Raw genomic sequence first — 27,446 nt, forward strand, 5'->3', positions numbered from 1 at the left:
TCACAATTAAAATGGCAGAATTTAAAGACAAAGAAAATCTTAAAGGCAGCAAGGGAGCTTAGATAAGGCTATCAGCTGAGTTCTAAAGAGAAACACTACAAGCCAGAAGAGAATGACAATAAATATTCCAAGTAATAAAAAGCAAAGACCTGCACCCAAGACTATGCTACACAGCAAGGCTCTCATTCAAAATGGAAGGTGAAATAAGGAGCTTCCCAGAAAAAGAAAAAAAAAGGAAAGGAAAAGAAAAGGCTAAAAGAATACATCTTCACCAAACCAACACTGCAAGAGATGCTAAAGGAACTGCTTTAAGAAGATTAAGAAAAGAGAGTCAGAGGAATACAAACACAAATGGAAAAATGGGCAATGAATAAATACCTATCAACAATTATCTTAATATAAATGGATTAAATGTTCCAACCAAAAGACATAGGATAGCTGAAGAGATAAGAAAACACAACCCACATATATGCTGTCTACAATATACCACTTCAGAAAAACAGATCTATACAGGCTAAACATGAAGGGATGAAAAAATATTCTAAGCAAATGGACATGGAAAAAAAAAGCTGAGGTAGCAATACTTATTTCAGACAAAACAGACTTCAAACAAATGCTATAACAAGAGACAAAGAATGTCTCTACATAATATCTAAGGGAGTAGATATTATGTCCAAAAAGAGGGTCTAACCCTTGTAAATAGATACCCACACAGCACAGAAACACTAAATACATATGGAAATTCTTGGAGGACTTTAAGAAGGAGATCAACAACAATACAGTTATCATAGGGAATTTTAACACCCCACTGTCAACAATGGACCAATTATCCAAACAAAAAAATAAGATTTTGTGGTATTGAACAACACCCTATATCAAGTGGTCATAATTGATATTTACAGAGTATTTCTTCCCAAAGAAGCAAAATATACATTCTTTTCAAATGCACATGGATCATTTTCAAAGATGGACCACATGCCAGGACACAAAACAAACTCAAGAAAATTGAAAACATATCAAGGATCTTCTCGGGTAACAATGGCTTGAAACGAGAAACCAACCTCAAGGAAAAAAACTCAAAAACATACAAATACACAGAGACTGAATAACATGTTATTAAATAATGAATCTATTAACAATAAGATCAAGAAAGAAATAAAAAAGTACCAGAGACAAATGAAAATGGACACACCACAGCCCAAAACCTATGGGACACCGTGAAGACATTTTTGAGAAGTAAGTTCATAGCAATACAGGACTACTTAAGGACAATAAAGAAATCTCAAATAAACAACCTAACCCTACGTGTACAAGAACAAGAGGAATAACAACAAACAAAGCCCAGAGCAAGGAGAAGGAAGGAAAGAATCAAGATAAGAGCAGAATTAAATGACATAGAGACTAAACAATTAAAAGGATCAATAAATCCAGGAGCTGTTTCTTTAAAATAACAAACAAAATTGACAACTTTTACCCAGATTCATCAAGGAAAAAGAAAACCCAAATAAATAAAATCAGAAATTAAAGAGAAATAAAAACTAATCCACAGAAATACAAAGAACTGTAAGAAATTATGATGGCCAACTATATGCCAAGAAATTGGACAACCTAGGTGAAACAGATAAATTGCTAGAAATACACAATGCTCCAAAACTGAATCAGGAAGAAGAAGAAAGCCTGAATGGAACAATAAAAAACTAGTAAAATCAGAGCAGTAATAAAAAAATTCCCAGCACACAAAATCCCTGGCCCAGATGGCTTCACAGGCAAATTTTATTAAAGATTCAAAGAACTCCTATTCTTCAGAAATTATTCCAAAGTATTCAATAAGAGGGAAAAATCCAAAATTCTTTTTTTTAAAGATTTCATTTATTTATTTTTAAACAGAGGGGAATGGTGGGAGAAAGAAAGGGAGAGAAATATCAATGTGTGGTTGCCTTTCACACGTACCCTACTGGGGACCTGGTCCACAACCCAGGCATGTGCCCTGACTAGGAATCAAACCAGTGACCCTTTGGTCAATCTACTCAATCTACTGAGCCACACCAGCTAGGGCCCAAATTCTTTTTATGAGGCTGGTATTACCATAATTCCAAAACAGGTGAAGACACAACAAAAAAATAAAACTATAGGTGAACATTGCTGATGAACGTAAATGCTAAAATCCTCAACAGAGTATTGCCAATCCGGATCCAGCAGTACATTAAAAAGATCATACACCATGATCAACTGGGATTCATCTCAGGGATGCAATGATGGTACAATATCTGCAAATAAATAAATGTGATACATCACATTAAAAAATGAAGGAAAAAAACTACATGATCATATCAACAGATGCTGGAAAAGCATTTGATAAAATCCAGCACCCATTTATAATAAAAAACACTTAGCAAAGTGGAAATAGAGAGAGTAAAACTCAACATAGTAAAGGCCATATGCCAGAAACCTACTGCCAATGTCATTCTCAATGAGCAAAAAATAAAAGCTTTTCCCTTAAGACCAGGAACATGACAAGAGTGTCCGTTTACACCACTCTTATTCAACATAGTAGTGAAATTTCTAGCCACAGTGATCAGACAAGAAAAAGAAATAAAAGGCATCCAATTTGGGAAGACAGAAGTAAAACTGTTGTTATTTGCAGATGACATAATAGTGTACATAGAAAACCCTACCTACAGTATCCATAAAACACACACACACACACACACACACACACACACACACACACAAAACTACTTGACCTAATAAGTGAATTTGGCAAAGTAGCTGGATACAAAGTTAATATTCAGAAATTAATGTCATTTTTGTACACTAATGATGAAATATCAGAAAGAGAAACTAGAGGGGAAAAACCCCATTTACTATGGCAACAACAAAAAAAATAAACTGCCTAGGAATAAATTTATCCAAGGAGGTAAAAGTCAGTACTCAGAACACTATAGGACACTGAAGAAAGAAATCGAAGATGGTACAAAAAAGTGAAAACATATACTGTTGTTCATGGGTTGGAAGAATTAACATCATTAAAATATCCATGCTACCCAAAACAATCTATAGATTCTGTGCAATTTCTATTAATATACCAATGGCATATTTCACTGATTAAAACAAATACTCCAATAACTTATATGGAACCCAAAAAGACTCTGAATAGCCTCAGCAATCTTGAGAAAGAAGAAAAAAAGTTGGAGGGATCACAATAACTGATATAAAACTATACTACAAGGCCATTATAATCAAAACAGTCTGGTACTAGCCTAAAACAGAGACCTAAGAACAGAAAGCCCAGAAATAAACCCATGTCTCTTCGCCAATTAATATTTGACAAACAGAGCACAAGCATACAATGGAGTAAAAATAGCCTCTTCAATAAATGGTGTTGGGAGAACTGGACTGGTAAATTAAAAAAAAAAAGAAAGAAAGAAACCCAACCACAAATTTACACCATACACTAGAATAAACTCAAAATGGACAAAAGACTTAAATATAAGTTGTGATACCATAAAAGTCCTAGTGGAAAACATAGGCAGTAAAGTTTTAATGTCCCACAAAGCAATATTTTTACTATATATCTCCTAAGGTAAAGTAACTAGGAAAAAATAAGCAAATAGGACTATATCAAATTTAAAAAGCTTCTGCATGCCTAAAGAAATCATCATCACAATGAAAAGGGAACCAAGTGTATGGGTGAATATATTTGACAATGATACACTAGACAAAGGTTTAATTTCTAATATATATTAAGAACCGATATGACTCAACACCAGGAAAACCAACATTCCAATTAAAAAATGGGCAAAGGACCTGAATAGACCTTTTAGAAGCACATGTACATGGCCCATAAATATATGAAAAGATGCTCAACATCAATAGCTATCAGAGAGATGCAAATTAAAACCACAATGAGATATCACCTCACTCCTGTCAGAATGGCTATCATTAATAAATTAAGAAGTGTCGATGAGGATGTAAAGAAAAGGGAACCTTAGTGCACTGTTGGTGGGAATGCAGACTGGTACAGTCACTTCAGAGAACAGTATGGAATTTCATCAAAAAATTTAAAGTGGAAATGCCTTTTAACTCAGTGATTCCACTGTTGAGAATATACCCTGAGAATCCCAAAACACCAACTCAAAAGAACTGATGCACCCCTATGTTTACAGCAGCACTATATAGGATAACCAAGTACTGGAAACAGTCTATATGACCATCAGTGGGTGAGTGGATTGAAAAACTGGTACATTTACACAATAGTATACTATGCAGCAGAAAGAAAGATTCCTACCTTTTGTGACCTCATGGATAGAACTGGAGAGTATTATACTAAGGGAAACAAGCCAGTGAAAGATTAATACCATGTGATCTTACTTAGAAGAGGAATCTGATGAACAAATAAATTAATGAGCATCCAGAGACATGGAATCATGGAACAGAATGGCAGTGGCCCAAGGGAAGTAGGGAGGGCATAATGGTGGAAAGAAGGGGAAGGGACTAGTCAAAAAACATATATGAATGACCCATGGACATGGAGAATGAATGGTGTGGGGATTGACTGTGGGATGTGGGGTCTAGCTGGGTGGAGAAGGCAAAGGGGGAATAATTGGGACAACTGTAATCCAATAGCAACAAAAAAAATAAAAAAACAAAAACAAAAAAACTTCACTCTTGAAGCTCTGGCAATCTTCTCTTAGGCCTCCTGGAATCTGGGTCCACTTATAATGGTCGTAAGTTGCCCAAGGGCATTTAATGCAAGAAACTGTTCCTCTTGACCTCATGCTATACACAATTAAAATAACAAATGAATGGCTTACTTACTAGGCTTTCTTGAAAACAGAGGCTCTCACAGACCTTGAGCCCAGGGCTCTCAATATGCAGCTGCTCATTATGTTTTCTGCAATGAAACAGCATTCCACAAATTTGGCACAGTCACAAAGTCCTCCTTAAGATAGGATGGATCCAAACCTGCACCTTCTGGCATATTCCATGTGCAAGAGGAGGTGGTGTCCTCAGTCCTTAGTCCCTTCTCAGATGCCATGGTATTACAGGTGTTACACCTACCCAAGACTCCCATTGCTACCTAAGGGAGCCCCTGGACTAACTGAGCGAGTAGCAATGGGAGTTTACAGACAATACAATTAGCCCTGCTAACCACCATACATGATGGAACTCAGTGGAACATGCTGCTTTCCCTTAGCCAGGATCTCCCTGATAAAGGACAGGGCTCAAACAACACACTTGGCCAAACTCGAGGCAGTCATTTTAGCCCCAGATGCCCTGGCCAACAAATGGCCCCATATTCACATTTACTACAAGCTGTCATTGCCTAGAAGTTGTTCCCCTTCAGGGTAAAGAACCCTTGGAATCTCTTACCTAGATATTAAATATAAATCAAATATAAATAAAATATAATTAGAATCCCACATCTATAATGTACTAAGGCCACAATACAAAGCCTTGTTGAGACACCCCTCATTCTTTTCCAAGTTATACATTACTATTAGTAACCAAAACACCTACTATATTTCTCACAAACAAGCTGGGCTCTTGGAAAATGCATTCAATAAAACTTTCATGTCCCTGATGGGTCACAGATCACCAGTTTAATGGAGAGACATAATGGTCTTCTCAATTTTTCAAATCCAGTCTTGCAAATGGACATGTAAATAGGTGTCTATCTTGCCCAAGGCCTTAATCTTAGTTCCAGGCCCCTTGGCTCTCACCTCACATCAACTTTTAAAACTTCCTCCATGACTCTTTTATTTAAAGGAGGCTATGCCTTGCCTCTATGTATATACTTATTATATGAGTCCCTTTATTAGTGTCCATTCTTATATTTATAAAGTGTTTATCTTATCCCCATCCCTAGGTACACTTATAAAAACAACAATTTCTTAAGGTAGATGTTTGCAATCTAGGCTAACCAAGCAGCTCAAAGACGTTTTTACATAACCAAATTTTTTTTGTCTTCTATTTTTGTCCTTAGGCTTGTTCTCTTGTGGTTGCAAGATGGCTACCATATCACCTTTTTCCAAAACTGTGTCCAAAGGCATGCAGAAAGAGGAGTGTCTTCTCATAAAACATTTTACAGGGGACTAAATTTTTCCCAGAAACCCCTAAATAGATTTCCCTTCATTTTATTAACCAGCATCAGGTCACATATCTGTGGTAGGCAACTTACCACCCTCCAAAGATGTCCATATCCTCATCCCCACAACATGTATGTGACTGTATGTGGCAAAAGAGACTTGACAGATGTGATTAAGAATACGGAGATGGGAAAATATCCCAAGGTTATCTGGCAGACTCAATATAATCACCAAGGTACTTAAGCAGGTGAGCTTGAGTTCTTTAGAACTGGAGCTGAAACCACAAGTCCACCTTTTGTTAAATGTTTCAAAATGCCATCTCAAATAATGTGAGAAGTCAATAACTTCCCCTAAATTTCTGAGTTCCTGGGAGCTGTGGAAATTAATGAAGCCATCCAAACAAGAACAAACAGAGGCTCTTTACTCAAGAGCTTGCTAGAGCAAGGGACTTAGACACCATCACAGACATTTGGCAGATACTCAAAAGCAGGCAGGGGAGTGGGAAAGTTTAAGAGCAAAAAAAGGAATGACTCAGGTATGCTGTGTTTGAAATTGGTGTTAGGAAACTGAAGGTGAGCTAACCAGAACCAGGTATAATTCTGTGATTGGTTGGGGGAGCATATTTGGCTTGCTCTGACTTGTCTTGAGGTGGAGATGAGGCAAAAATAGGGAACCTTGCAGTCCCTTGACCAAGTCCTGACCATCTTGGGCAAATGACCGCAGAAGTCATAGTTTGGCTTACAGGGCTGGTTGCTGCAGGGGGTGTGGGTCAGAGGTCTATTATCATCTACAGTCTGGCTATTTTCTAGTTGTACCTTCAGTCTCTCAGAAGTTGTCACTCACTCCAGCTTCCTGTTAACACAGAAAGGTATTTTTCCTTCAGCTCACAGGACTCCCCAGACAGAGGAAGGCAATGGCTATGAAGAGACAGAGTCTGGGTAGGGAGTTGGCAGAATCAGGCAAGAGGGAAGAACTTTGGAACTAGTAATATGGAGAGTTGTAGCCAAATCAGATGAATTGAAAATTAGGTACGGATTAATAATTTTGGCAAGACGGAAAAGGCTGCCACATGAATGGCACATACAGTACCTCACAATCCTGTGTAGGTACTCTGGTGAGAGATAATTACATATAACACTTACTGAGTATCCACAGTGTGAAAAACTGACCCAGTGCTTAAAAATGTGAAATTCTCAGCTAATAAACCTCAGTCACTAGAAGTCCAGGTAGGATGGATTTGTCTGCTGCTAATGATTCCACTCATTTTAAGAATGGGCCCTGGCTGGCGTAGCTCAGTGGATTGAGCGCGGGCTGGGAACCAAAGTGTCCCGGGTTCGATTCCCAGCCAGGGTACATTCCTGGGTTGCAGGCCAGAACTCCCAGCAACCACACATTGATGTTTCTCTCTCTCTCTCTCTCTCCCTCCCTTCCCTCTCTAAAAATAAATAAAATCTTTAAAAAAAAAGAATGGGAAATACAAGGAAGTTAGAAGCTTTAGACAATTGCTAATGGACACCATTGGCAGCATTAATAACACAATGGTAAATGTTATAGAAAAAAATCTTTCAGCATTCCAGGTAAGCCCAGGACAATCAAAGACACAGCAAAAATCTCTGGTGAAAAATCACTGTTAGAGTCCTTAAACGCAGTTTTATTTTCCTGAATCTCACAACCAGAAAGGGCAACCTCAGATTTGTGTGGACTTGGCAGTTTTTCATAATCATGATCTTGGAGTAAACATTTCTTAAGCAAAATATGCCAACCATGAAGAACATTGGTAAATTGTATGATAATAAAGAACTTCTTTTCAACAAATACATTCTCACAACACAGTACATTCTACAAAGAACTTGTATCTAGAATAAACATTTTTCAAAAACCAACAATACAAAAGATAGTCTACTCAATAGAAACATGGGGAAGTTGAACAGGTATTTCACAAGAAAACATGTAAAGACCAATAAACATATATGAAAAGTACTCAATCTTGTTAATAATCAGTGAAATGAAACTAAAGCCACACTGAAATACCACTATATACCTGCCAGAATAAAGCGGAAAAAACTAACACCATTGATTTCTGGCAAAAATGTGAGACAACAGGAACTTGGGTAAACTGTTCAGCAGTATCCAGTAAAGCTGAAAATATTGTATAGTACATATATAATATACAACATATACAATTCCACTCCTAGGCAGAAATGCGTACCTATGTGTACCCAAATTCATGTACAAGAATATTTGAAGCAGTACTATTAATCGTTCCCCAACTGGGAATGAACCAAATATCCATCAAATAACTTATACGTGATTTATTCATGCAGTGTGAGAATGAACCATGAACAAAAACATGCAACAAATATCTCACAATGTTGAATAAACCTAATACAAAAGAGTATTTATTATTGGATTCTATTCACATAAATTCCGAAACCAGACAAAACCAACCTACACTCTTAGAAATTAGAATAGTGGTTACCCTTGGGGATGTAGTAACTGTCAGGGAACATGATGGGGGCTTCCAGGGCACTGGTAATATTTTTTGTTGATGTGTGTGCAGATGGTATTCAAGGGTTTCATTTGTGAAAAATCAGTTATACTTCAATAAAATGTATCTAAATTTTAAACAAAATAGGTGGAGTGTTCTAATTGTTAACATTTCAAGTTGCAGGTAGTAGATGGACAAGGAGTCATGAGTCTTCATAACACCCCTTGAAGAATGTAACAATGTAGTTGAAGTGCAGGCCTGAGTTGCGGGATGTGGGACATTCAAATCTTGGCTCTGGCTTGGGCAGATATGTATCCTCTCAGTGGCTCAGTTTCCTCACTGTTAAAAGTTATCCCTATCCTTACTTCATACAATTGACCAAAATGAGTTACATTTAAATTAGGAAAATGATTAAGTTAGGAGCTTAAGGTTAGCTGTCAACCTCACTTTATCCAAGCTACACTGTCCCCAAGGAAGCAGGGACTGGGAGTTCAGGGAGCAAAGGGCTTTAGGACTGACCATGTCTCCCCAAACAAACTGAGAAGAGTGCTCCTGGATGTATCATACTTGCTCAGTATCACAGTGAGGAGCAGGCACACATGCTTTAGGGCTAAATGGGAGCAGAGGTGGAAGAGAGGATACAAGGTGGAGAGTTAGCTCTCCCCAGCCCTATATATCTGCTAAATAAGTCTATCACAAAATAAATAAGTATAGCACCCACTGCACCTATTGCTTTCAAGAATCAGGAATGTTGCTCTGTCAGAGGGTGAAAAATGAAGAAACTTCTGATGAGGTGTGTAGTATCTGATATAACAGCAATTAGGGAGGTGATGAAATTGTATATGCTTCCTACTCGACTAAATGGCCAGCAAATGCCAAAGGCATTTTGGTACTTTATTTATACAGCCCTCGTGCCTAGATCTGGCCTCTATTTTGAAAATCCAGAGACTTGGCAGTGACAGGCTCGTGATACATACAAAGCCTGAGGTAGACAACAAAAAGTCATCTTAACAACAGTGAAAAATAATGTTCTACTGAATATGCACACTGGTATTTTTCCCGAAGGCAGACCTACACAAGCCAAATCTTCATTAGAAGGGTACTTAAAGACATCAAAATTACATAAGAGCTAGTAAGGGCTAAAGAATAAATTCCCAAAAAAGCTAATGGGACCAGAGATACAGATATCAGACAATGCTTTTTCTGCCTCTCCAATGATGATTAACATTGGACCCTACACCTCAAAGCCTGTCTCACTTTGTACACCTCTGCTCTGATGCCCTATTAATGCCATTGGCAAATTTAGACAGCAATCATATTTCCTCAATTTCTAAATTTGGGGAGGTGTTAAGCAATGAAGCTGTAACTGATAATTACAAGGATTAATTAATAAACATCAAAGTCTCTAATCAATGCCTTCTCTCCCTGAAGGCAAATTTCTCTGGGGAGTCACACTAGAACCAGAGGCTTTGTGGGCACAGATAAAAGCAGAGTTACAACCTGCAGGCTTTTTGTTGTCTGTAGGTTAGGACACCTCTCCTCTGAATGCAGCAAGAATTGGCCAGTTTCTCTCTCTGGACACTATGGCTACACAGTGCCTTCCCTTTAGCCTATCCTTGGCTCAGAAAATTGAATTTGAGTGTTCTTGGTTGCACCACCATCCAGTCATGTTCCTAGATCAATCCTTCCAATATCAAGTTGTGTTCTTTCCACAAATAGCTGACTTTATCTTCATTTCTACTTTCATCATCACAGGACAAACAGGTCTGGGAGTGCCCCACGTCACTGCCATGAACAGTTTACATCACTGACCTGACAGTGAAAGCCATACCCTTCCTTTCCTGATAATTACAAGTCTGGAATGGAATGTAACCAAATATTTAGAGAGAGAGAGAGAGAGAGAGAGAGAGAGAGAGAGAGAGAGAGAGAGAGAGAGAGAGAGTGTGTGTGTGTGTGTGTGTGTGTGTGTGTGGTGGGGAGTCCTACCAGCTTGGTGATGTTGGGCAGGGGCGACTGTCCAGGCACTTAATTGCAGCAAGGAGACACCAGGGAGTGGAGGGACGACCAGAGAAGACAGTGAGACTAACACTCAAAGAAAAGGGTGACTTCTGGAATTCCACATTCTCAGGTGCAGATCTGCACCTTTCCTGCACACACAACAGTGCACTCAGACCCCAGAACCCTGATCCATCCATTCAGGATCTCCTATGCGCCTTTCTACTCATGGCCCTGGCCCTTCCTTTTCTCTCTGCTTTGTATTATCAACAATTATTCCATCCTTTGGGGTGAAAAGAACAGAAAGAGGCTAAACATGTTTTATTATTTACTTAGAATTAACTAAGACCATTAAATGAGAATAGTGATAGAAAATAATAAAGAAGCTTTTTATGTTCTACTAAATTTTTACAATACTTTCTGGTACTTCCTTCAGAACTAAAATGAACCTGTTTACCATCTCTAATTCCTAAGCACTACACCATTACAAAAACCTTAGCAAGCTAAGAGCAGTCATCATAATCAGATGTACTGTTATTTTCCCAAATGACTCAGGGCAACCACCAAGGCAAAAAGACTTAATTTTTGTAAACTGGTAACAGTTTGGAGACTGACAGACTGCAGAAGAAACATAAATTCATTAACCAATGTTTCTTGCTAAGAGACTTGCTATTCCAACCCCATGAACAACATATATAAACAAAGTAAAAACTACACTTTTTATATGTATTCATGATAATTATAGAAAGTAATGTTTTTAAACATGCTTAAAGGAAATGATTTTTAAAAGAATATGCAATAATTATGCTGCTTTGCTATTTAAGTTTTTTCCTACATGCAAAAAGTGTCAACTTTTCTGAACAGTGATGTATAGACATCAGTTAACCTAACTTTGGTTCACATCAATTTTGGAACAGTAATCAAGCAAGAAGCCAGGACTGACAACTGTATAGTTTTGAAATGGCAAATACAAATTCTGAATGGTGGTAAGACGCTTGATCCTACTATGCAAAGTACAACACTATAATTGAGGAATCAATACTCCTGCTTCTTTCTGGGACAAAGGAAGTAATGGATCTATAACAGGTAATGTCAGTAACCTAGATCTAACAAGGAAAGAATTAACCTGAAGTCTGTTCAGTTTTGTTTTGTTTTTAATAACCACATCCCCCGATTGCAGTTCCCATCTAAATCCAACAATAATCTGCAATGGGTTTACATGGTGAGGTTTCCATTATATCTTGAGAAAAAACAACTACAGCATTTTTGTTCAATGAAGAGGAGGTAAATCTAATTACATTCTTGAAATCTAGAAACATTAATTGGTATGGCAGGAAATTTTTTAGAGAAAGCCCCCAAGGTACAAAGCCATTCTATGCTGGCATCCAAAATGCTCTGATTCCAGAATTACATCATATTAGCAAATAAAATAGTTACAATTTATAACAAAATGTAATAACTGGCTAAAATTCTGAGTAAATAACTATTATGACCATCTAAAATTTAGTTTTAAACTTATACCTTTAGTGATACATACTGAACATTACATTCAATTACACAGAAAAGCAATCCATTTAATCTGGAAACACACTACGAAATGATGGAAATGAGAACACACACCTGCAAACCAGCATACTCCTTCATCAATTCTAAAACTGTAGTAAAGTTAATACTGTAAACAGACTGAGCAAGTCAGAGCACTGTGGAAAGAGTTCAGTGGCTTTAACAAGCTGTATAATTTTTATAAGCTAAGAGAGTAAAGGCAAATGGAATTATTTGAACATTAAAAATAGATTTTTAAAGAAGAAGGTCCCAATTCATTCTTATATACACACACCAAAGTTAGTCTGTCACAGACAGCAAATATTAAATGTATGCACTGGAGTTTCTGACAGCATCCTGTACATTCAGAATAATTAAAATAAACAAACAGAAAGTTGTCAAATCTATTTAAGGTGGATCATTCAAATCTGTATAAGATGGAACACAGCTGTTCTGGTGCTCACTGCTGCTTCTCAAATGCAAAAACCAAATAAATACCTAAAAAGAAAATAAATAAAAGTTAGAGTTTGGTTTCTCATATCCTCAGGGTTAACAAAACAATCTCAATCCTATTCATAATTTGGTGAAAATGCTTAGGTCCTCAAATAGCTTTTGGTGAGAAAAACATCTCATTATTTCTAAGAGTTCCTCAATTATTTTCATTTAAGCAGATATGGGATTATATATATTTGAAAACTTACAGTAATACCCAGTGACATCACAGCCTGAGAAAACCAATTCAATAGCTCTAAAAATCTCTAAAAGTTTGAGATACGAAAATTAAAGAGTGTAAAAGCAAAAATTAAAACTAAAAAATCTTACGATTTTTTTTTTAACCCAGAGCAAGACAGATAGATAGAATAAGTTTTCTATTTAGGAAAAACTAATAAGAATTACAAGAAACATACATAACATGCACACTAAAATTCCAATGATTGAACTGCTGTGTTGCAGGGCCTGGTAAGGAAAGCAAGCCAAAAGCTTTATGATAATCAATGCTTAGAGATATTAATCTGGCCCCAAGAGTGATATTCCTCCATGAATCCAGTCCCAAGGGTACTCTCCCTTAAATAAAATTTCCTGCTTTGATGAGTATTCACTCAAAGACATCTAAATGCATCTAAGGTTCTCCATTCTGCATCACAATGAAGCCCAATCTACATCTTCTAATAAAATACCAAAACATTTTATGGTAAGAAAATATAGGAGACCATTCTGTGAGGCGTGGGCCCAGACAGGACCCACGCCCACCGACAGGTTCTCCCATGGGGAATCAGGCCTGCATTGTACCTAGACTGCTATGAGACTTGCTTTTGCTAAAACTCCCTCGCCCTGAATTGAGGCAGCAAGTGCTTACTGTAACTTCCTAAAGTCTGTGCTAAACCTTGCAAGGATGAGTTATAACCAGTTCAACCATTTTTCCCTTTGCATTTGCAAATATCCGTCTTCTGTGATGTGATTAGCGGCATCTTCTCCTTTCTTTTCTGTAAAAGGTAACCACCTAAAGTGAACCTATGCATTGTAAATGAGGACCATCATGTAATGTGCCCAGAAAAGCAGTAAATGCCTGTCAAGGCAAGGGTCAGGGTGCTCTCCCTTTGAGAGAGTGGCCAAGGTGCTCCGAGACTTTTTCTCCTCTTGAGGGAGAAGCCATGCTGTTCCTCTTCCTCCACAGGACTCGGTAGTCCATGTGAATTTCTCTAATCTCATCCACAATGCCTCGGACCCCATGAGCCAGGGTCTGCATCAAGAAAATACATGAAAAGATGACAAACCCTCAAAACATCACAAGGATGTTCAGGATGTGTACTTGGACTTTCATTCAACTTGGAGTCATCACTCCTTCAGTTAATTTTTTAACAGGGAGAAGATGCAGGATGACAGACCATGAAACAGCCACCCAATCTTTCAGCTTTTTGCCTTTCCAGCCCAGCCTGTATAGGCATCGTACCAGTCTTTCCAAAACACTGTTTTGGTCATGCTATGCTATTCTCTGCTCTTCCTCCCTTCCTTCCTTTATTTATTTTTAGGGACAATTAAATATGGCTAGCAGAATAGTAGGCAGATGAACAGAAAACAGGCAGTGTATTCAACACTGTAGCTTCTTCTAGATGACAAGGAAGCAAAATTTTCTAAATAGTCACAAGCGACTTAGAACAGACCAGCATTCCTTATCCTTGCCCTGCACTCCAACCCTGCCCAACCTACCTCAAAACACCTATACCTACTGCAAATACCCTGGCAGTCTTGTCCTTCCCTCATGGAGGGTCATTTGAAACCACTAAGATGCAGTTTCTGATTTCAGAGAAGCAATTAGTAACTTTCCAACTCAAACATGTTGGAAGTCTCACTGATATAAAATGCCTCTTGTGCAGGCATTTCAATTGGGGTTTAAATAAATCTTGATCCATTTCTAAAAGCAACTCAGAAACAATTCTTTACTTTCACATTTAAAGCATCTTCTAGAGGAGCGGCAGGCTAGGGTAATATGAGCTTAATAATTAGACCTGTAGAAGTTCAAAATATAGCTTCTTAAATTTATTAGACTGTGACACCATGTAAGATACTTTCCAACCCACAAACCCTCCAGTTTAGAATAGTTCACCTTATCAAAGAGCTGAGAAGTCCCAAGAGCTAGATTCTGGCTGTTGCTTGGCCATTGCTCCTTTCATATTGCTTTTCACATTTCTAACTCATCATGTCCTCAACTGTCTGGGGCCATCTAATTCATTTGTATGTTATTACTAGGGTCTATAATTAATATAACAACACAAGTTACAGCCATCATATCATCAAGGCCTTCAACCAAAGCTATTTGCCCTCACATTGTGCTCTGGGACTTGTGGCATACCTAAGATTACTGTCCCATCTCTAGGTTGAGGAAAGTAATGAAATGTGTACATTTATGCACACATCTCAGTGTCAAAGATTATGTCTCTAATACAGCTTCCAATCCCATCTCTACTAAGAGTACCAATATTCTGAGACAAGTTCAAAATGTTGGCCCTATTTTGTCTTCTTTCCTTTTCCTCTCTACCCAGTTCAGTAAGTCCTTAGAAATTTTCCTTTCATGTGGGCTTCCAGGAGGCTATGTCTATGAGTATGGAACATTTGGATTAGTCTGGGACTTTAGCCAAGTTATCTGACTGCTTTCTTACCTATGAAAAATAGATATAATAAATAGTAGTCTACTTACACAGTTGTGAGGATTAAGTAAACTACAACATATGAAAAGCTTAAAATAGTGCCTGGGAACATGTTAAACACTTCATAATATCCAACATTATTAATTCTCAGGTTTCACAAGTTTTTGTTAACCTCTCCTTCACCTATTTTTCCCATGACAGTAGCTTTAGCACTTAAAATTATTTGCCCAGCTGATGGATTTATTCATGTCTGTTTCTTACATTAGATAGTAGACTTCTGGAAGGCAGAGATTATAACTTGTTTACTTTTCTTATACTCTAAAGCCCTTTCATAGAATTTTATATAAATCAACACTCAATGTTTACCAAATGGACTATCTTTGATTACTATTCATGCCTTCAACATAATCAACAAGTATTTAAATGAACAGTGGGAACGATCTTTTAACTCCTCAGAGTAACCACATAAGTGTTACCATGATCTTAGCAGCGAGGCTTCCCCACCCATCTGCTGAAAAACCACAGGACTTACACAGATTTGCCAGGCCTCTGACTTCTCTTCCACAGATGGGTATCTCACTTTAGAATATTTCCATACCAGGCCTGTCCTGCTGCTCTAAAATATCCACTCAATGCTCCTTCACTAAATGCTCTAGTATTTATTATGCCTTCACTTTCAAAATCAGAGTGGCCAGAATCATAATACATGAATGTGCTCTATAAGCCAAAATTTCCAACAGAAATCTGAGATAAAGGTATCAAATACATGTGGCTGGGTAGTTAACAAGTAGGCAATGAAAATGTTTAAGAATATTTGTAAAAGTTTATGTTAAGCAACATCTTGTATATATTTTCTCTTAACACTAGCTGTGCAAAAAGAGGAATTAGACATAGAGAGGAATTTTGTATAAACATAAATATATACACAATCTAATATGTGTCAGAAAAATTCTGAAGCATTCATATTTTAATGATCACTTTGTAACAATCTTTGAAAATGTCAGTAAATCTACACTGATGATATACTCACTTGTAGCTTCCCATTCTGATTTACTTAAGGTTCCCTAAAATTACAAAAAAAAAAAAGGAAAGAAAGAAAAATTTCAGATTGAATATGGAAGTACAGTTGACCCTTGAACAACATGGGTTTGAACTGCATGGGTCTACTTATATGTGGATTTTTTCAATAAATACTGTAAATTTTCCTTATGATTTTAAAAACATTTCCTTTTCTCTAGCTTACTTTATATAATACACATAACATACAAAGTATGTGTTAATTAACTGTTTATGTTATCAGTAAGGCTTTGGTCAACCATAGGCTATTAATAGTTAAATGTGAAGTAATCCAAAGTTATATATAGATTTTTGTACAAGTGGTCAGTGTCCCCAACTTTCATGTTGTTCAAGGGTCAACTGTATAAATATGCACTTATTTTTTCAATAATGGGCAGAGTTGTCCAAACAACCCTATTTTTGCTATAAATATACATACAAATTACTGTAAATATTGTGATCTGAACATATACAATAAATGAATGAGATTAACCTTTAACACCATCCTTTCAACACTTTTGCCCTCCTGCCAAATTCCCAACCACTGATTCTTAACCAAAAGGTAAATCTGCATAAACAGGGTATTCATGTGTGTGTATGTATAACTAGAAAAGGCATCTATCTTGTATATTTAACTTGGAAAATGAAATAATAAAAGGCCTATCTCAAAACATCAAATAGCCTTGGAGTAGGAAGTAAAATTTTTGTGTTTTTACAAAGAAACCACACATAAAATGCATACCAACCAAATGAAATAAATTATATTTAAAACACTTATCGCAACATTAAAAAATTATATAGTAATGCAATGACTAACAAGATATAGTGGTAATTCTAGTAACTAATGTAAATTCAAAGAAATGATAAATGTAAACAATATTCTAAGAGATCATCAGAAATGTGTTATACAAATATCTATAATTTCTACTGATGACAAACTCACAGCTACAGGTAATACCACTGTGGTATTGTTGCATTCATAATAAAAGAAAGTGTGAACTTCCATGTAGAAGTCAGTGAAAATGAAAATGCAGTTTTTCACCTTCTAAGTTCATGAGTCCCTGAATTTTATCTCTGGAACACCGTAAGTCAATAGTACCTAGGTTAAGATATACGCCAAGTGAAATAAGCCAGGCAGTGAAAGACAACTACCATGTGATCTCACCTTTAAGATGAACCTAATCAAAAAAATAAATAAGCAAGCAAAATATAACCAGAGACATTGAAATTAAGAATAAACTGACAGTAACCAGAGGGGAGGTGGGAAGGGATAATGTGGGGGCAAGGGGGAAGGGTTTTCAGGAACAACCTTAAAGGACACATGGACAAAACCAAGGGGGTGGAATCAGGGGAGGGAGGTGGGGATAGCTGGGGTTGGGAGGGACTGGTGGGGAGAAAAAGCAGACAACTGTACTTGAACAATAATAAAAAAAAAAAGAAAAAGAAAGATATAATGATATAGCAAGGAAACACAAACTAAGCCTACAACTTCTTCCCCATCTTTAGTGCTTCATATATGGCACTCCATTCTCAGTTCACTAAAGTACATTTTATACTATATCCTATGGTTATAAAAAGTCATTATCACTTAGGGAAAACAGATTAACATGTATCTGTTCATAACTCAGTGAACCTAAGTTCTATAAACCAGTGGAATAACTTCCTAAGTTTTCATATAATATATGCTCCCCCCCATTTTTTATAAAATATGTTAAAAAAATGAAAACTTACCAAAGGTAATTTTACTTGACTATTCTTCATGTACTGTGCTGCATGTTCATAGTCATCCACCTTTTCAGAGGCAAGTCTGGAATTCTCATTTGCAGGATATGGCTAGGAAAGCAAGTGAAACTTCTTGTTAAGATATCACACTAAAGATTTCCGGCCAAGATGGAGGCATAGGTGGACACACCGTACCTCCACGCACAACCAAGATTGGAACAACAACAATTTAGAAATAGAATAACATCCAGAACTGACAGAAAACTGATCTGAATGGAAGTTAGACAACCAAGAAGTTGAAATAGACCCATTCATCCAGACCAGTAGGAGGGGTGGAGATGAGCAGCCAGGTGTGGGTCTCAGGGTGGAGAGCAGAAAGAGTTGGGCGTGTAAGGCCTCTGGGGTGCATAAGACCGCAGCGGGTGGACCCTGAGTGTGCAAGTGGCAGCTGGCAGACCCCGGCCAAGGGGTGGCAACCGGCAGACCCAGTGAGGCAGTGATTGTAAAGCAAGGCAGTGCGCGCAACCCAAGATCCCAGCGCTGGGAAATAGAGCCTTGGGACACTGATTGAGGACAACTGTGGGAGTTGAGGTACACGGAAAGACACCCAGCCTCACAGGAGAGGTCCCTGGAAGGTCCCATGGCATGCACAAGCCCACCTACACGGGAATTGGCACCAGAGGGGCCCAGTTTGCTTGGGGGAAGCAGCATAAGGGACTGAGGTCCCAAGGAAAACAAAGCAAATGCCACTGTTCCCTCTCGACCCTGCCCCCACATACATCACAATCCAGCGACTGGGGTGCTGCCAGCCCTGGTAAACACCTAAGGCTCCTCCCCTCACCGTCACAGGCGTGACCAGACCAAAAAAAAAGAAAGAAAGAAAAGAAAAAGAGAAAAACAGAGAGAGAGAGAGAGAGAGAGAGAGAGAGATGGCTCAAACAGAAGAACAAATCAAAGCCGCAGAACCCATTCTTTTAAGTGAACAAGAGATAGCCAACCTATCAGACGCACAGTTCAAAACACTGGTGATCAGGAAGCTCACAGAATTGGTTGATTTTGGTCACAAATTAGATGAACAAATGCAGGCTACGATAAGAAAAATGAAGGAAAGTGCATAGGGAACCGATAGTGATGGGAAGGAAACGGACTCAAAACAACAGAGTGGACCAGAAGGAAGAAAGAAACAACCAAACAGAAAAGGAGAAATAAGAATTCAAAAAATGAGAAGCTTAGGAACCTCCAGGACATCTTTAAATGTTCCAACATCTCAATTATAGGGGTACCAGAAAGAGAAGAAGAAGAGCAACAGATAGAAAACTTATTTGAACAAATAATAAAGAACTTCCCCATTCTGGCAAAGGAAATAGACTTCCAGGAAGTCCAGGAAGCTCAGAGAGTCCCAAAGAAGTTGGACCCAAGAAGGAACACACCAAGGCACATCATAATTACATTAGCCAAGGTAAAAATGAAGGAGAGAATCCTAGAAGCAGCAAGAGATAAGGGGACAGTAACCTACAAAGGAGTTCCCATAAGACTGTCAGCTGATTTCTCAAAAGAGACCTTGCAGGCAAGAAGGGGCTGGAAAGAAGTATTCCAAGTCATGAAAAGCAAGGACCTACATCCCAGATTGCTCTATCCAGCAAAGCTTTCATTTAGAATGGAAGGGCAGATCAAGTGCTTCTCAGATAAGGCCAAGTTAAAGGAGTTCATCATCACCAAGCCCTTATTTTATGAAATGTTAAAGGGACTTATCTAAAAAAAGAAGATAAAAAATATGTATAATAAAATGACAGCCAACTCTCAATTATTAACAACCATACCTAAAACAAAACCAAAAGAAACTAAGCAAACAACTAGAAGAGGAACAGAACCACAGAAAGGGAGATCACATGGAGGGTTAGCAACAAGGGAGTGGGAGGAGGAGAGAGGGGGAAAAGGTATGGAGAATAAGTAGCATAGACTGTAGGTATAAAATAGACAGGGGGAGGGTAAGAATAGCATGGGAAATGTAGAAGCTAAAGAACTTATAAGTATGACACATGGACATGAACTAAAGGGGGGGAATGTGGGTGGGAGAGGGTGTACAGGGTGGAGGGGAGTGAAGGGGGGAAATGAGACAATTGTAACAGCATAATCAATAAAATGTATTTAAAATAAAAAAGATATCACACTAAAATTTACAATTCAGAATTAAACATACTGAACCAGTGAAATAAAATAATACAAAAATCCCTAAGTATTATTACTTCAGGAAGACAAACTACATATACTTGTGAAATATGAAAAAAAAACAAAACAGGTGGCCGACATCATCTTCTAACAAAGAACTGTTATGATGAACTTGGATAATAATCATAGAATATTTAAAGTCAGACTACAGTGTTAATCACCACCAAGGACCATTTATCAGCAAACTCTTGCCTTTCTCTGACTCCTAGTCAAAGGTTTTTTCTCTTATAACACAAAGCTGAAGGAATGTATTATCAAAAGAGCTAAATATTAATTTGAGCATTACAGACATTTAATAGCCACAGAAGACATGAGCAGAAATTAGAAACAGTACAAGCGAAAACTCAACATAGAACCCTGTGAGTTTAAGAAGACAAGGAAAATAATCCAGCCTCCAAAATATAGGCAATCTCCAGGTTTCCATAAGAATTTAAAGAATGGACATACACACATACACACAGGGAGAGCTGTATTTTTAAGGGTACATTGGTCAAATGTTTATTCAAATTACCTCAAGCGCTATTTATAATCTATTTTAGCTAATTTCTCTTTATACCACAAAGAACAGTACTTTGCAAATACATGTATATCAAAACAAATTACGTGTATTTAATATGACAACCACTTACTCTATAAAACATATATTCTTTTGCTTTTTAAATATTTTTTATCTATTGATTTATTAGAGAGAGAGAGAGAGAGAGAAACATCAATTTGTTGTTCCATTTATGCATTCATTGGTTGATTTTTGTATGTGACCTTACCTGGGATTGAACCCACAACCTTGGTATATTGGGATGATGCTCTAACCAACTGAACTACTAGATCTCCCTAACAAATTCTAAGAAAATTATCTGGGAATGCCTACTTTGCTCTCTTCTTTTTCATTTTATTTTTTTATTTTTTTTATTTTTAGAGAGGGAAGGGAGGGAGGTAGAGAGAGAGAGAGAGAGAGAAATATCAATGTGCGGTTGCTGAGGGTCATGGCCTGCAACCCAGTCATGTACCCTGGCTGGGAATCGAACCTGGGACACTTTGGTTCCCAGACCGCGCTCAGTCCACTGAGCTACACCAGCCAGGTCATTTTTCTTTATATATCCTACAGTGAGATGAGGCATTAGAAATTTAGCTTTTTGTTTGCTGTTTAAAAAGTATTTGGCTTTTTGGACTTCCTTATCATTACCATTAGTAACTATACTCTTTATCCAATCTTAACACAAGGTAAAAGGAAGACTGCTTGCAATCACTAAGTTCTTTTGAGCCCTCCATCCCACATCTTGTGGTTTCATCGCATCACAAAGCTTCAAAACTTTAATTTTAATGTCTGCCAAACTATTCTTTTGTAATTTTTTTCAACTTACCAGTATAAGACTCTTCCATTTATTTGCCTGTCATCAAACATCTAGTTTCTCTTCCCTACTGATCATTTTAAATGACCAAACACATGATTATAAAGTTGCAAAACTGACTTTTTCTAAACTTGTTAAAATGTATATAACCCATTAAGTGTATTAAGTGTATCCTCTCAAGGCAGTTACCTTTCCAGAACTATTGCCAGGTGAAGGAAACAAAAAATACAGGTGTCAGGACTTTATAACTACAGTTCTTTGGCTTATGTCTTTTCATTCTTCCTCGGCTGTTCTCTAGCAGAGTAGCAGAGCAAAGTTTACTGGTTTTACCACTGAAACTCTGGGCCAGCTGAAGGCTGACAACGTTAAGAAAAGACCTTTTACAGCCAAACGTCAGAAAACAGATCCATTTAAAATCTGACTTTGACTAAAGCAAAAGCATCCTGATTAATCTTTCCGCCTCTGGTCTTATCATTTATCTGAACCATACTTCTTAATGCTGCCAGAGTCATGTTCTCATTCTTTTTTTTAACCCCCTCATGTTCTCATTCTTGTCCAGTCATGCCCTCCCTCACTCAAAATCCTTTACAGGCCCATAAAAGTGATTTGGTAAAGTAGAAAAAAAAAAAGACTTTTTCAAACTAAACACCATTAGTGCTCATGTAAGCCCCCAGATAGCCACAGTGATAAGTTATATCCTCAAGGGCAGTAATAAGGGAAAAGGGAGACTGGAGACCTACTGCGCTAAGAAACATTGAGTTATTAGTATTTCCTCAACATTCTTTGCTCTTTCATGTTTCTCTGCCTTAACTCTTACATCTATTTCTTCCCAAAAGGATCTCTTATATACTCACTGCACTTTATTATTTCTTCATTACTGCAATTCTCACACTGTACTTATTAACTTGTAAGTTTATCTCCTTAATGTATCATAAGGTCCTTAAAGGGGACCATTATCCCATATCCCACTGTCTACATATATCTTGGGTAAATCAATTCATTGCCCACATGAAAAGAGAAAGTATAAATAAATGATCACTGTCTGTGCAAAGCACCATCAGGTAAGGATGACATACTAAAGGGATGTATGTGTATGGGCAACTTACGCACACACACTTTTTCTGGTTTTCTCCTCTCCTTCAAAACAAATAAAAACAAGCCTCTTCTCCTAATATAAAGCAAATACAAGCATTCCTAATCCTCAAATATAAGAAATGTAATCAATGAGGAACATAACATTTTGGTGATTACTGGTTTTTAAAAGACAATTTAGTATTTAAAGGTGACCCTCCCACTCAAAACCAGGGATCAGAGGAAGGGATGCAACTACAAGAAACTTTTGTTGGAATACCACCTATAAATACTGGAGAAACTCTGTTAATAGCCATGTGACCTCAAACAAGCCATTTATCATCTCTAAGCCTCAGGCTGCTAATTCAAAAGTAGAAAAAGTAGCTGCTCTGCCTACTTCATGGGGTAATTATGAGGATAAACAAGAGCATGCTTAAAATACTTTTTTAGCCCTGGCTGGGTGGCTCAGTTGGTTGGAATGTCACACTGTACATCAAAAAGGTTGCAGGTTCAACTCCTGGTCAGTGCACATACCTAGGTAGTGGGTTTGATTCCCTGGCTGGGGCGTATATGGGAGGCAACTGATCAATGTTTCTCTCTCCTCTTTCTCTCTCAGAAATCAATAATATCATATCCTTGGGTGAGGATTAAAAGAACACTGTTAAAATGTTCTAAATTGAGTGAACTCTCTAAAGAAGTTTAATGGCTATTTAATATGATTCTAATCAACAAAAATGCTCCCTATTTTAGATCTATCCAATTAAACAGTGATAAAATACATAATGAAAACTAATTAACAGCTGTATACTGTGTTTTAGACTACTTCACTGCTGCATTAAGGGAAGCAGAGAGAGTCTAGGAGTAAAAGCAGATCTCAGGACCAATATAGTCTAAAAGACTAGAATCTTGCTAGATACTCACAAAAAACAGAATTATAACATGGTATGAACTTGTCTTGGACCCTGACCAGGAAGGCTTTAAATTACTGATGTAACCAAAGGGCATTACTGTAAAGAAGTGGTTCTCACCTGGGGGTGATTTTGAATACCAGAGGCCACTTGGCAATGTCACAACTAGGGATAAGGGTGCAAATGACATCTAGTACGTAGAGCCTAGAGGCCAAGGATGCTGCTGAACATCCTAGAGTGCACAGAACAGCCCTCATAATAATTAATTACCTAGTCCAAAATGCCAATAGTCCTGAGACTGAGAAATCTGACTTTAAAGAAGTACTATCTATAAAATAAAATTTGATGACAGCATCACTCCAATCAAGTATTTACTACCCTGGAAAGTTTCCGTACCAAACTCTGTCCTAGGTGTTAAAGAGCCTGAAGTAGTTATAATTAATCTGTGTAATTTATATTAAGATTTATATGTTTACATGGCCTTGAAAAGAATCTCAGAAGCAGCCAAACAAGTATGCCATAACCTGGAATTTTTTGCACCTTTCTAAATACTTACCTCCAGGGCCTGCATTCGTTTTAACAGCATTTTATTTTCATTGTTCTTAATCTTTTCTTCATAGAATTCAAGAAATGTTTTTTTGTAGACTAGTTTCATATTATACTTCTTTACCATTCTGTCCAAAAAAAAAGATTACATAATGAAAAGGCTTCTAAAATATTTGCAATTTCTCAATTGCTTACTTTCACATGACAGTGACGGTGTCTGGGTTTCACTAAAAAAAACCTAGCATTTAATATATTCATAATACAAAGATGCAAAGTGAATGAGCAACATACCACTAACCATACCTATAAGAAAATATACCTTCTAAATCTCAATAGGTCACAGGGAGCTCTCTCTACTAATGTAACAAATGGGTTGGGAAGTAAAATCAAAGACTGTGAGATGGATATAAGGAGCTATAAGAAGCACTTTTCTATAGAATCCATTTTATTTAACCTCATCCCTCACAGCTGTATTGAAAATAGCTGCCAACTTTCTCCTTAAAATAGTCTTCCTCTTTTGGGTTCTATGGCAAGATACACCATTAATTAATTATCCTAATCTTGGGTTGCTTCTTCAGCCTCTTTCACAGGTTTGTTTTAGACAATTTCTAAATTTTAAGGTTCTAAAGCGTTTGACAGAGAGCCTTTGCTAATTTTCAATCCCTTGATTTTACTCAGCATTCTAACAGCTATCTGTGCTCAGCTCTCTTTTCTGCCCCACTCATTTATTCTACTGCTTAAAAGAAATTTCCACCAGGATGTAGAACAGCTATTCTCTAACTTCTCATATCCAAGGCTGAATCCCACAGGATTGTTGTTAGCCTTTGCTATATCAGTAAATTCCTCTAATAACTCATGTCAGAAATCCTGGGAGTTCCCCATGCCAGTGCTCTCTTTCCATTGCCCACTGTATTCAACATGCCACTACACCCTCTCCATTAAACTATAAAATGTACTTCAGTGGCTTTCCTTCAGCATCTTTTACTAGCTGAGCTCCTTCCCACTTCAGGTCTTTCATACATATTGTCCCTTATGCATGGAAGATTCTTCATTCCAGTCTTCAACTGCCCAACTTATATTCATCCTTTATAGATCTTGACTTAAACATCACTTCTTCACAGATAGCTTCTTTAAATCCTCAAATACATTATTAGGTTTCCCTGTTATAGTCTGTGTTTTTTTTTCCTTACTGCATTTGCCAAAGTTTGTAACTATGTATCTATAGAGAACATGAGGGAGCCTACAGATGATGGTTCCAGGCAGCAGGGAAAGGAGAAAAGAAAAAAAGGGGGGAATGAAACCCCTGAAAGAACCCAGAGGGGTTGTGAGGTGACAGTTGAGGGGACAGGATAAAGAAAATCATGACAGTCACTGGGGTTTGTATATAAAAGGCATATATAAAGCGGGATTCCCTGTAATTTATATATTTTATTTATTTTTAGAGAGGGGAAGGGAGGGAGAAAGAGAGGGAGAGAAATATCAATGTGTGGTTGCTTCTCATATGTCCCCCAAGATCCCCCAGAAGTTGGTTACTAAGGACCTGGCCCACAACCCAGGCATGTGCCCTACACTGGGAATCAAACTGGTGGCCCTTTGGTTTGCAGGCTAGCACTCAATCCACTGAATCTTATCAGCCAGGGCAGGATTCCCTATTATTTAAATTAGACCTCCTTAAAAAGACAAGAGTAAAGATAAAAATCTCTTCTACTCTAGGTAGAGTAGAAGTAGAGTGCTTTTCTATCATAAATCTCCAAAATAAGCCTTTAGAAATGAAACCAAGTTTTACACCTAAGAAATATCATAATTACAAAGAATTGAAACTCAATTTGACCAATTTGAATAGGTTTGCCATATAAAAGCTAATTATACTTTTGTTCGGTTTCTTAATGAAATGGCAAAAGAGCATCTCAAAAATCTCTATGCATTGTTGGAATCTGTTCTACCAAATGAATACATGTTTCAATAAATAATTTTTAAAAACTTAGGTATTAAAAGTGATGACTAGTGACTTTACATGTCTATCATCAACAGGTAAATTAAGTAAAAAAGACTGTTAGTGCTTGTGTAGCACTCAAAAAAAGTCAACTTTAAAATCATCAACTTTGTTAACCAGAAAACATCAATCTAACACATTATACAACACACTAAAAATGTTTAATTTCTTATGGTATAAAGTTGAAGAGAAGTAACATTTCCCAGAAGTTTACTAATTTTAAGAATAAAAATGTGATTTAAATTTTTTTAACTTTATAGTTTATATTTACAAATTGTGCATAGTATTTTCTCATGTTCAATCACACTCTATCTCTTCTTTGATATAAAAATTTTATATATTGTAGAACTGAAAATCCTAGGCCCATAATTTTACCAGCTGAGACACAATTCAAATAGTCACCAACTAAAACTAAGCAGACAATAAAGCTGTTTTCCTCAGTTAAAAAAAACATTTTTTGTTAAGTTGACTCTTCTACTCTTCCTACCAAGGAAAACCCCAAGACCAAGGTATCTTGAAATCTTACCTGATAAAATCTAGTACTCCAACTTTCCCCATGTCTATGGAGTCCCCAGGACTCTTAGGAACTGAGGTGTATGAGTGGATATGTTCCTGAATCAGAATTTTATTATCAATATTGCCTATGAGACATAGGCAATTTCAGAGCTACAGTGAAATGTAAAACAACTTTTAATACCCATCCCTGTGTCAAAAGAATTCATTTGATAGTGCCAAGTTCCATTATCAAAAAAAAAATTTGTATTTGTAATGTCAAGTATTTTCTGCCATAAGCTGAAGGTAATGCACTCCCTTTCTTAATTCCAGGAATAAAAGAGAACTAAGTTAAGGCTGTAAGAGAACTATGGCATCAACCCTGGATTTGAGGTCTCTCTTTTTTTCTTTATCAAGGCTATATTTTTCTTTGGGTCCCATATAAAGGAATGACTAGAAATATAGATTTTTCTCCCCCTTTATCTCCTTGAAAGCAAAAAGAGAACAGTAACAGAATAACAACATTCTTACTCATTTAGCAATGGAAAATAGACCAAGAATTCAGGGACATCCACAACACCTTCCAAGTTGAAGTCATATTTGCAGCCAAATAACGGATAATCTCCTTTCTTCTGAAATTTCACAGTATATATTTCATTTCCAAATGATTCTGTTTCTGAAGCTTCAAGGCGTCTTCTACAATAATTTTTCCCAAAAAACAATAGAAAAGATTAAAACTGTTATTAGCTCAGATTTCTTTTGATTAGATTATATATATAAAAAAACTACATGAAATCTTAAAAATATAATTGATTAGCTT

General features: G+C 37.1%; 1 protein-coding gene across 3 annotated transcripts in view; it reads right to left on the bottom strand.

The window, feature by feature from the left end:
- Positions 1–7,719: 7,719 nt before the first annotated feature.
- The window catches only part of RNMT (RNA guanine-7 methyltransferase), a 30,909-nt gene continuing 11,182 nt past the window's right edge, over positions 7,720–27,446 (bottom strand). For 2 of the 3 annotated variants that reach the window (XM_045850017.1, XM_045850016.1), the window contains 4 exons: positions 27,158–27,322; positions 24,152–24,269; positions 18,048–18,149; positions 7,720–12,612 (listed from right to left, as the gene is read on the bottom strand). In XM_045850017.1, the coding sequence (XP_045705973.1) occupies positions 12,523–12,612; positions 18,048–18,149; positions 24,152–24,269; positions 27,158–27,322 (475 nt within the window). In that variant the 3' untranslated portion in view covers positions 7,720–12,522. Of the gene's footprint in view, positions 12,613–16,290; positions 16,325–18,047; positions 18,150–24,151; positions 24,270–27,157; positions 27,323–27,446 lie in introns of all 3 variants that reach the window. The other variant, XM_045850018.1, reaches the window with a different exon arrangement.

This window comes from Phyllostomus hastatus, unplaced genomic scaffold, assembly GCF_019186645.2.
Source record: "Phyllostomus hastatus isolate PE091 unplaced genomic scaffold, TTU_PhHast_1.1 phas_contig_80, whole genome shotgun sequence".
Taxonomy (NCBI): domain Eukaryota; kingdom Metazoa; phylum Chordata; class Mammalia; order Chiroptera; family Phyllostomidae; genus Phyllostomus; species Phyllostomus hastatus.